The 12,282-nt window shown below is 47.1% G+C and overlaps 1 protein-coding gene across 1 annotated transcript in view; it reads left to right on the plus strand.

Moving 5' to 3' along the window:
* LOC134909538 (mucin-4-like) overlaps positions 1-12,282 on the plus strand; it is a 278,478-nt gene that overhangs the window by 126,028 nt on the left and 140,168 nt on the right. Inside the window, exon 10 of the mRNA XM_063916527.1 lies at positions 10,141-10,260. Within this exon, the coding sequence (XP_063772597.1) occupies positions 10,141-10,260 (120 nt within the window). The remainder of the gene's footprint in view (positions 1-10,140; positions 10,261-12,282) is intronic.

Raw genomic sequence — 12,282 nt, forward strand, 5'->3', positions numbered from 1 at the left:
AAAAAATTAAGACTAATAAATCTCCTGGTCCAGATGGCCTACATCCTAGGGTTCTGATGGAGCTAAATGCTGAAATAGCAAGGCCTCTGTATCTGATTTTCACTGAGTCACTTACATCAGGCATGGTACCAAAGGACTGGTGTATAGCGGATGTAGTCCCAATATTTAAAAAGGGTATTAAACTTCATCCTGGTAACTATAGACCGGTTAGTCTGACATCAATAGTGGGAAACTATTGGAAAGTATACTAAGGGACAGCATACAGGACTACTAGGAGAACTCCCATGCTATTAATAAGAACGAGCATGGTTTTGTTAGAAATAGATCATGTCAAACTAATTTGATTAGCTTCTATGAGATAGTAAGTGACAATCTCGACCAGGGTAACGCAATAGATGTGGTTTATCTGGATGTTGCAAAACATTCGACACAGTGCCTCACAGGAGGCTGATTTTCAAATTAAGGGAGCTCGGTATAGGAGACACTATTTGTACATGGGTGAGTAATTGGCTTGATAACAAGGAACAGCGAGTGATGATTGATGTTTCCCACCTGGGCTAAAGTAAAAAGTGGAATACCGCAGGGTTCTGTGCTGGGTCCACTATTGTTTAATATATTTATTAATGATTTAGGAGAAGGACTAGAAAGCACAGTGTAAATTTTTGCAGACAATACTAAAACATGTAGGTTAATCAAGTCAGATATGGATGTGGAGTCTCTTCAGAGCGATTTATTTAAACTAGAAGTTTGGGCAATGAAATGGTGTATGAGGTTTAATGTGGAAAAATGTAAAGTTATGCACTTTAGGACTAAGAATAAACATGCAATCTTCCAATTCAATGGGGAAAATTAGGGGTAACTGTATTAGAAAAGGATTTGGGGGTGTTCATTGATAGTAAATTTAGTGGCAACACACAATGTCAAAGTTCAGCAACAAAAGCAAATAAGGTGTTAGCATGCATTAAAAGGGGAATTGAGACAAGGGATGAGAACGTAATCCTGCCACTGTACAAATCATTGGTACGGCCGCATCTTGAGTACTGTGTACAATTCTGGGCACCACACTACAAAAGAGACATATTAGAACTTGAAAAGGTTCAAAGGCAAGCTACAAAATTGATTAAGGGGTTGGAGACACTGGACTATGAGGAGAGGCTTTATAGATTAGATATGTTTACACTAGAAATGAGACGACTAAGTGGAGATTTGATTAATATTACAAATATATAAAGGGACAATGGGGGTCATTCCGAGTTGTTCGCTCTGTAAATTTTTTTCGCATTGCAGCGATTTTCCGCTTAGTGCGCATGCGCAATGTCCGCAGTGCGACTGCGCCAAGTAAATTTGCTATGCAGTTAGGTATTTTACTCACGTTTTTTTCTTCGTTCTGGTGATCGTAATGTGATTGACAGGAAGTGGGTGTTTCTGGGCGGAAACTGTCCGTTTTATGGGAGTGTGTGAAAAAACGCTACCGTTTCTGGGAAAAACGCGGGAATGGCTGGAGAAACGGAGGAGTGTCTGGGCGAACGCTGGGTGTGTTTATGACGTCAAACCAGGAACGACAAGCACTGAACTGATCGCAGATGCAGAGTAAGTCTCGAGCTACTCAGAAACTGCACAGAGATGTCTTTTCGCTATATTGCAAATCTTTCGTTCGCAATTTTAAGATGCTAAGATTCACTCCCAGTAGGCGGCGGCTTAGCGTGTGTAAAGCTGCTAAAAGCAGCTTGCGAGCGAACAACTCGGAATGACCCCCAATATGCGGAGCTATCATGTGAGTTGTTTACTAAAAGACCTATACACAAAACGCGAGGACACCCGCTAAGGCTTGAGGAGAGGAAATTTCGTACTGAGCACAGGAAGGGATTCTTCATTGTAAGGGCAATACGAATATGGAATTCACTGCCAGAGAAAGTTGTAATGGCGGACTCAGTCAATGCGTTTAAAAATGGGTTAGACAAATTTCTAATGGAAAAAGATATACAAGGATATAGCCTTTATCCTAAGCAGATTAGGGAATGCAATACAATTCAGGTTGAACTCGATGGACTACTAGTCTTTTTTCAACCTCACCTACTATGTTACTATGTTATACAAGTGCCCCCAGCACTTGCTTATTCTCAGTGCCCAGTCTGTACATCCCTCTTTGGGGTCCTGGTTTACTGATGACTGGAACTCTGTGCCCATGTAATGCCCCAATCAATAAGCCTTTTTTTTTTTTTTTTCGAGCAGCTTCTCAAAATCTCTGCAATCACAAAAAAAACAGCATTCTGTACCTGCGTAGTACAGTGCAAAATACTTTGGGACACACAGTTAAATATCGACCAGGTTACAGTGCTGGTCGTATATAGCACTGGTCGGATACAGTGTGGGGCAGACACAGTGCGGCTTACAGACAGTGCAGGTTAGAAACAGAGCAGGTTGGATACAATGCAGGTAGTGTATGGGTCAGATACAGGGCAGATGTATAAAACGTGGGTTGGACACAGTGTGGGTCAGATACAGTGCAGGTCAGAGTGTGGATTGCATATAGTGCAGGTTACAGTGTAGGTCAGATACAGTGCGCATTGATTACAGTGCAAGGTCGGATACAGTGCAAGATACAGTGCAGGTCGGATACAGTGTAGCTTGGAGTGCGGGTTGGATACAGTGTAGGTTGCAGTGCAGGTTGGATACAGTGTGCGTCAAATACAGTGTGTGTCAAATACAGTGTGGAATACAGTGTGGTTCGGATACAGTGCAGTTTACAGTGTGAGTCGTATACAGTGCATGTCGGATACAGTGTGGGTTGGCTATAGTGCAAGGTCAGATACAGTGAGCAGGTCGGATGGCATTGTTCTTAATGCAGGGGTGCCAGCGGTGTTGGCAGTGTGAGGGTGCCAGCGGAGTCCGCAATGTGGGTATGTTGGAGGTGTCGACAGTGGGGGGTGATGGCGGTGTCCTCAGTGCAAGGGTGTTGGTGGTGTTGGCAATGCGGGATGCTGGCAGTGTCCTTAATGCGGGGATACCGGCTTTGTCGGCAGTGTGAGGGTGGTGTCGGTGTCCTCAATGTGGGTAAGCTGGTGCTGTTGGCAGTGGGGGGTTCAGGTACTGTAGCAGGGGATGTCGGCGTTGTCCTCAATACTGGTGTCCCAGTGGTGTCCTCATTGCAGGGGTGCTGACAGTGTCCTCATTGCAGGTGTGCCGGCAGTATTGGAAGTGCGGGTGTCCCAGTGGTGTCCTCAGTGCAGTGGTGTCAATGGTGTAGGCAGTGTGGGTGTCCCAGAGGTGTCCTCAGTGCAGGGGTGCCAACTGTGTTCTCACTGCAGGGGTGTCGGCAGTGCGGGTGTCCCAGTGTTGTCCTCTGTGGGGGGCTGCCGGTGGTGTTGGCAGTGCGGGGGTGCCAGTGGTATAATCTGTGTGGGGTTGCCGGAACTGCGGGGTGCTGCTGATGTCCTCTGTACGGGGTGTCGGCAGTGCGGGCTATGTCCTCTGTGTGGAGGTGTCATCAGTGCAGGGGTGCTGGCTGTGTCAGCAGTGCATGAGTGCCTGATGGTGTCGGCAGTGCAGGTGTCCGAGTGATGTCCTCTGTGCGGGGTGCTGGTGTGGTCGGCAGTGCAGGGGTGTCAGTGGTGTCCTCTGTGTGAGGGTGCCAGCTGTGTCAGCAGTGTGAGGATGCTACTGGTGTCCTCTGTGTGGGGGACCAGTTGTGTTGGCAGTGTGGGCTGTGTCCTCTGTGTGGAGGTGTCGGCAGTGCAGGGATGCTGGTGATGACAACTGTGCGGGCATGATGGCTGTGTAAGCAGTGCAGGCGGTGTCCTCAGTGCAGGAATGATGGCAGTGTCAGCAGTGCAGGAGTGCCGGCGGTGTCCCCAGTGTGGGGGTGCCAGCTGTGTTGGCAGTTCGTGGGTGCCAGCTGGGTCAGCAGACAAGGGTGCTGGCAGTTTCCTCAGTGTGGGGGTGCCAGCAGCTTGGGAAAGTTTGCTGGCAGCATGGGCAGCAGGGGTGGCAGCAGTGAGACTCTGCAGGAGGACAGATGGCACGTTCCAAAGTCCCATTGAATTGGGTTTACACTGGTTGGCTGAGAGCTGTGACAAACAGCTTTCTCAGCCAATCAGTGGTAAGCCCATTGTATTCAATGGGACTTTGCAAACTGGCGGCCGAGACAAAACCACTAAATTCGAAAGCGGGATCTCGCGGCTTTGCCTTAGGTAGGGATCCGGGACAGGCAGAGAGATCCGAGCTGTGTCTCAGGTTTCCCTGGATCCCGGAAGTTTGGGTGTGCTTGGTTCTCTGAGTACTGAGCCGCTCATCTCTAAATAGAAGTGATCACCTTTCTATATTAGAGATGAGCGGGTTCGGTTGCCAGAGAACCGCCTTCCCCCGAACTTCACGCTCCGAACCCATATCCAAGTTCGGCTCGGGACTTCCCGCCAGACTCAGAAACCAGAACGATGCAAAACTTTATCTTCCTGCTGTAAGAATCTTGAGGGGTTTTGGATTTGTTATATACAGCCGCACGTTGCCGCCATTTTCACTCCGGACTTGGAGAGTGAGTGAGACAGACCTCTCTCTCTCTATGGGTGGTGGCGTCGGGTGGGGCTAGTGTGTGCTCTGTAGGGGTGCTGCTGCAGTCACTGTGGTGTACCTGTGCTGTGTTGGGGGTGCTGTTCTGGCAGTCCTGGCTGTCACTGGTGTTTCATGTGCTGCAGCTCTACATGGGTGTTACTGTCCTTGCTGTCACTGTGTTGTACAGGGTGCAGGGGCACTGTCCTCCTGTATGCTGGAAACTATAGGGGTGTTGCTGGCCATGTATGTTGTAAAAATTTCAGGGGTGCAGTTGTTAAAAATTAAAAGCACACTGCTCCTGTATGCTGTAAAATTTGGGGTGCTGCTGGCCCTGTATGTTGTAAAAATTCAGGGGTGCAGTTAAAAATTAAAAGCACACTGCTATATGCTGTAAATTCTAGGGGTGTTGCTGTTCAAATAACATTATACTGGCCCTGTATGTTGTAAAAATGCAGGGGTGCTGTTGTTAAAAATTAAAAGCACACTGCTGTATGCTGTAAAATATAGGGGTGCTGCTGTTCAAATAACATTACACTGGTCCTGTATGCTATAAAAATTCAGGGGTGCACTGAAAATCAATGTACATTGGCCCTGTCTTGTATGCTGTAATAATTCTAGGGTGCAGTGAAAATCAATGTACACTGCCCCTGTCTTTTATGCTGTAATAATTCTAGGGTTCAGTGAAACTCAATGTACACTGGCCCTGTCTTGTATGCTGTAATAATTCTAAGGTGCACTGAAAATAAATGTACACTGGCCCTGTCTTGTATGCTGTAAAATTACAGGGCTGTTGTGAAAATACAGGGGTGCTGGCACTGTCTGCGGCTGCGATGTTTAGGCCTGACCTTCACAACACTGAATCGAAAGAGGAGGCTCCTACCACCATTTGCACACCCCTGCAAGTGCAGGGAGGAGCACCGCCAGTCCAGTTGCTGATATTGAGATTGAGGATGTCACTGTAGAAATACGCCAGGATGAGGAGTACATGGATGTAGCAGGTGCTGCAGAGTAAGTTGACGATGAGGATTCTGATGGTGATGTGGTTTGTTTGAATAAGGTACCAGTGGATACAGTTGTTGGCCATTGGATGAAAAAGCCCATTGTCATGCCTGGGCAAAATACCAAAAAAGCCACCTCTTCAGTGTGGAATTATTTCTCCACAAATCTGGACAACAGGCGTCAAGCCATCCGTTGCCTTTGTCAATCCATAATAAGTAGGGGTAAGGACGTTAACCACCTTGGAACATCCTTCCTTATACGTCACCTGCAGCACATTCATCATTAGTCATTGTCAAGTTCAGAAACTTTGGGTAATAGCGTAAGCAGTCCACTGACCACCTAAATGATATGGTTTTTTTCGTTTGAATATTATTTCTCTGTGAGGATGAGGATGTAAACACTGAAGAGGGGGGGGGGGGGGGTCTGAGGATTAAGATGACATCTTGCCACTGTATAGTTTATACAAGGAGAGATTAATTGCTTCTTTTTTGGTGGGGGCCCAAACAAACCAATCATTTCAGCCACAGTTGTGTGGCAGACCCCGTTGCTGAAATGATTGGTTTGTTAAAGTGTGTTTTTGTCCTGTTTATACAACATAAAGGTGGGTGGGAGGGCCCAAGGACAATTCCATCTTGCACGAGCGTCCGCATGTCAATCTGCGGTCTCTTCCCTCCGCTGCTGTGTTGGAGGGACATGGAGGGCACAGCGTGCGCCTCTCCCATGTCCCTTCTGGCTCTCCGACCGGTCTAATAAAGGAAGTGCCGTTCGTGAGCTCTGATTGGCTCACGAACCGGCACTTCCTTTATTAGACCCACCGGAGAGCCAGGAGGGACACGGGAGAGGCGCACGCTGTGCCCTCCGTGTCCCTCCAACACAAAGGAGCGGGGGGGGGGGGAGCAGGCACTGTGGGGGAATATCTGGCACTGGGGGCATATACCTGGCACTGGAGGGAGCAGGCACTGAGGGGGCATATGTGGCACTGTGGGGGAATATCTGGCACTGGGGGCATATACCTGGCACTGTGGGGGACTATCTGGCACTGGGGGGAGCAGGTACTGAGGGGGCATATGGGGCACTGTGGGGGAATATCTGGCACTGGGGGCATATACCTGGCACTGTGGGGGAATATCTGGCACTGGGGGGAGCAGGCACTGAGGGGGCATATGTGGCACTGGGGGCATATACCTGGCACTGTGCGGGAATATCTGGCACTGGGGGGAGCAGGTACTGAGGGGGCATATGTGGCACTGTGGGGGAATATCTGGCACTGGGGGCATATACCTGGCACTGTGGGGGAATATCTGGCACTGGGGGGAGCAGGCACTGAGGGGGCATATGTGGCACTGTGGGGGAATATCTGGCACTGGGGGCATATACCTGGCACTGTGGGGGAATATCTGGCACTGGGGGGAGCAGGCACTGAGGGGGCATATGTGGCACTGTGGGGGAATATCTGGCACTGGGAGCATATACCTGGCACTGTGGGGGAATATCTGGCACTGGGGGCATATGTGGCACTGGGGGGGTATATTTGGCACTGGGGGCATGTACCTGGCACTGTGGGGGAATATCTGGCACTGGGGGCATATACCTGGCACTGTGGGGGAATATCTGGCACTGGGAGCACGGCCCTAGCAACAAGCACTACCCCCTAGCAACGAGCATGACACCCAGTGCATGAAACCCCTGGCAACGAGCATGACACCCTGAGCATGAAAATCCCTGGCACCGTGCATGGAACCAAGAGCATGAAACCCCTGGCAACGAGCAGGTAATTTAAAAGTAATTAGAAGCCTTACTGTAGAACTTAATGTGTAATGGGCATTACGGTGTGGCATAATGTATCACGGACATTGCGGTGTGTGTCATAATGTGTCAGGCATTACGGTGTGTTGTATACTATATCACGGGCATTGTGGTATGTGGTATAATGTCTCAGGATCATTGCGGTTTGTCATACTGTGTCACAGACATTGTATGTGCTATAATGTATCAGGGGCATTGCAGTGTGTAGCATAATGTATAACAAGCATTGCGATTCCTGTCATAATGTGTCACAGGCATTACGGTGTGTGGCATAATGTGTCGGGGGCATTACAGTGTGTGCATATTGTGTCATGTGCATTATTGTGTGTGGCATAATGGCTAAGGCCATTGCAGTATGTGGCATAATGTATACTGGGCATTACTATAAGGAGGACAAATGACAAATAATGTAAGGGGCATGAATCAGGATTATTTTTCTTTCCTGTGGTGGCTAACGTCTGGGCGTGCAGGTTGCAAAACTGGGGTATAAGGTAGTCTTTTCCTGCAATGCCACGCCCCTTTGTGAAGCCACGCCCATTCCAACGAAGTCACGCCCCCTTTTTGGCGGCGCGCGCCTTAGGCGCGCACACATTTGTCCCTTTACTAGTGCCAATTATGGGGGATATGGGGGGGGGGGGGGGGCGCTGAAGAATTTTTTTGGCTTGGGGGAGAAAAATTTCTAGTTACGCCACTGGGCCAGGTGTTTGTAGCGCCCACTTGTGTCGCTTAGCTTAGTCATCCAGCGACCTCTGTGCACCTCTTTTTTTTTCCTTTGCATTATGTGTTCTTTGGGGCCTAGTTTTTAAAACTGCTTCCTGTCTGCCACTGCAGTGCCACTCCTAGATGGGCCAGGTGTTTGTGCCGCCCACTTGTGTCGCTTAGCTTAGTCATCCAGCGACCTTGGTCCAACTTTTTGGTCTAAAAACATTATTATGAGGTGTGAGGTGTTCAGAATAGACTGGAAATGAGTGCAAATGAATATTATTGAGGATAATAAAAATTACCCACAAATTCTGTGATTTTAGCTGTTTTTATGTTTTTTCCAAAAATCATCCAGATCCAAAACCAAAACGCGAAAGGGTGGTTTTGGCAAAACAAATCCAGATCCAAAACATGAGCGGGGATCCAGATCCAAAACCCAAAACCCGAAAAGTGTCTGCCGCACATCTCACACACACATATATATATATATATATATATATATATATATACACACACATATATTTACTTTATAGCCAGAATATCCAGCAAGAGGGCACTCACCAGTATAAAAGCATTTCTCTTTATTTAATTTTGTAATTACCAGCAATAAAATTGACATTTCGGCCCCGGACAGTCACTATCAAGACCACAGCTTAGGACAGCAATCCACACAGCACATCAGTCAGGAGGTGTGTGGAGCACCCCTATGGATGACTAAGAATGGATGTGCCGATGCACTCTCGCTCTCTCTCTCTCTCTCTCTATATATATATATATATATGTATATATATTCTCTCTCTTTCTATATATATATATATATATATATATAAATATATATATAAACACACTGTATATATATGGTATGTAGTTAAGTTAGCGACGGAAGAAATACCTGTTGACAGGATCCCCACAACCAAATATTGAATCACAATATATCGACATATATACACACCAACAAGCAATATACCGACACCAGTAGAATACCGACACAAATAATACTGACATGAACGGAACACCAACACAACCATTACGCCAACAGTTAAAATATCGACAGAACAAAGTACCGAACATCTCACAATGCCGATGCACTCATTATCCAGACAACCCCGACGTATGTACTTAATTCAAATACCGATAATCACAACACCGCCAGGTTCCCCTTCAGGTCAAAATACCGAATGCAGAAATCCTGGTGTTCCCAAATGCAGACGATGAAAATACCGGCAATCACATCACTGACATTCACATATCCGACAGGCCCCCATTCAGTTCAAAATACCAGCTGAAGAAATCCTCACATCTCCAAATGCCAACGATGAAAATACCGGCAATATCAGTAATCCCAACAGGCCCCCTTCATATCAGAACACAGAGTGAATAAATTCTGTGTCTCCACATGTAGACAGTGAAAATACCGGCAGTCACATCAACAATTATCAGTATTCCATACAGGCCCCCTTACACATGATCTAAATATGACATCAGTATGCTGATGTTTCCAATCGGCACAGTTAATTTGCCGGTGGTCAGGATACCGATGCCGGAATCCCGACAGTCGACGATGCCAACAACCGGAATCCCGGCGAACAGGGGCTATTCCCACTCGTGGCTGTCCACTACACCCTTAGAGTGGGAATAGAACCTGTGGTGAGAGCAGCAAGCCACCGAGTCCGCCAGGGGACTCTTTGTGTTCGCCCCGCTGCCGGCATACTGGCGGTAAATCATACTGATCCCATAGACCAGGCATGTCCAAACTGCGGCCCTCCAGCTGTTGTGAAACTCTATATCCCAGCATGCCCTGACACAGTTTTGCTGTCAGAGAATGCTAAAGCTGTGTCAGGCCATGCTGGGATGTGTAGTTTCTCAACAGCTGGAGGGCCGCAGTTTGGACATGCCTGCCATAGACGGATGAGTCTAGTACAAGACAGAAAATAATTAAAATTATTGTAAGTCTGTCAAACCTCCAGAAAACAATATTACTTTAGGTTTTCTTTACAATTTCATTCTTAGCACCCAAGGTTATGTTAGTGTGATGTGTTACATTCTTTGGATCATGAATGTTTGACAGGTATTATCTCTTCCTAGACCCAGAGCTTGAGGCATATGATTTGTGCTGCAATCAAGCGAATGATAACCAATTTTGCCAAATGTACATGGAGAAGAGACCATCAACCAACTGCAGAGATTACAGACCTCTGGTCCCTGGTAAATGATTTACTACTTCATGATTTAATAAGCTATTAACAAGAGAACTAATGAAACCGAATTGTCAGGTCATCTCCAGAGGAGAGATAATCTCCGGCATTCGCAGGTCCTTGGGATGGGGGAGGGGGCACACATAGCCGTGCAGAGAGTGCTCGTTTAGCGCAGATGTAGCCACGATGAGCGTGGCTACATCTGTATGTGCACATGGGGGTATTCAATTAGCTGTGGGGTTTACCCTGCTACTATCTGCCCGGAAAAAAACCCATGCGGCCCGGCAATTAGCCGTGGGGTTTAATTGAATACCCCCCCATGGTGTCCGGTGCTTCTCATAGTGAGTTCAGCTATGCAACACTAGCATATACACCAGGTTATGTCAGGAGAAACAAATGTAACATAGAGAATACTGTACACAGACATGTCACTTTGCAATGTTCATAGTAAATGCATAAGTAATATTACAATGAGGAAGATTTATCACACTCCGCATCAGAGGATGCGGATGTGATGTGATAAAATCACCCCAATCTGCAATGGGATAATTGAGTACATTGCATGGATGTATCAATTATTGCATGCAAGGACAGAGCATGCGAGAAAGCTCTGTCCCTGCGAATCCACTCAGCAGCTTGCTCGGGGTACCCAGAGTATGTGCTGCGCCTGCACCGCAGCAGCTGACATCACCGTTGCCGGGTAGGCAGGACACCGCAGTGAGCCCTGTGATTACGCTATATGAAGATTTTTTGTATTTTTTTTTTAGTAAGTTTGCCCAGATCACATTTCTCATTGTAACTATGGGAAATGTGATCTGATTACTAAAAGAAATGTGAATTAAAGGGTTTGGAGTAGTTTTTCACGAAAACTGCTCCAAAAGCCCTCTAATACATTTCAGTGCAACGGTGTGAACACACCTATTTTCAAACAATTTTTGTAAAAATAATGTTAATAAATAGGCCCCAATATGAGTGCATAATATACACGGTGGAGTCACTTTAATTAAGTTTAATATGACCACCTCCTATATTTGACGTTGCAGCGCATAGCTTATGAAGTACATCACGTGTCATGTGCTGGCTTTGTGGGTATATGAGGTGTGCAATAGGCTATCTGCACACATATCACTCGTTGCTGTCATGGGTAAAAGGGGGCGATTTATCCAGTTGCAAAAAAGGATGATTAACGGCTTTCGGGCCAAGGGTGGCAGTATTTATGAAACAGCGCAGTTGAACTGTTGCGTGCTGCTGTGCTGAAGGTGTTTTGTGACTGGGAAAATGGCACCACTGTGAATAAACGACGTGGAAGCTGTGGAGCACCACATGCCATTGATGTGAGAGGTGAACGTTGGCTACAAAGGTGCGTGAGTGCCGACCGAAACTCTACAATGGAACAACTCACTGTCAAAATGAACCTGGGGGTTACCAAATGTGTGTCTAAAATGACAGTTCAGCCCGTCTAGCTGCTGTCCATGCTGCACATGGTGGTTACTGTTGCTATTAGCTGGTGGTCATAATACTGTGACTCGACCGTGTATATGCTTCATGACCACATGTTTAGAACAGTGTGTCTGTGTGTTTGTTCTTGTGGTTGAAGATCTTCTTCAGATTCCTTCTTACCATTAGGAACTTCCTTATTGGCTCTAAATTATTATTTCTCTAACGTCCTAGAGGATGCTGGGGACTCCGTAAGGACCATGGGGAATAGACGGGCTCCGCAGGAGATAAGGCACTTTAAGATAGCTTTGGATTCTGGGTGTGCACTGGCTCCTCCCTCTATGTCCCTCCTCCAGACCTCAGTTTTACACTGTGCCCAGAGGAAGATGGGCGCACCGCAGGGAGCTCTTCTGAGTTCTTTGCATTAGAAAGTATTTTTTTGGGATTTTTCTATTTTTACAGGGAGCACTGCTGGCAACAGGCTCCCTGCATCGAGGGACTGGGGAGAGAGGAGCAGACCTACTTAAATGATAGGATCTGCTTCCTCGGCTACTGGACACCATTAGCTCCAGAGGGGGTGAACACAGGTTCGTCC

The sequence above is a fragment of the Pseudophryne corroboree genome, chromosome 4 (assembly GCF_028390025.1).
Source record: "Pseudophryne corroboree isolate aPseCor3 chromosome 4, aPseCor3.hap2, whole genome shotgun sequence".
In the NCBI taxonomy this organism is placed as follows: Eukaryota; Metazoa; Chordata; class Amphibia; order Anura; family Myobatrachidae; genus Pseudophryne; species Pseudophryne corroboree.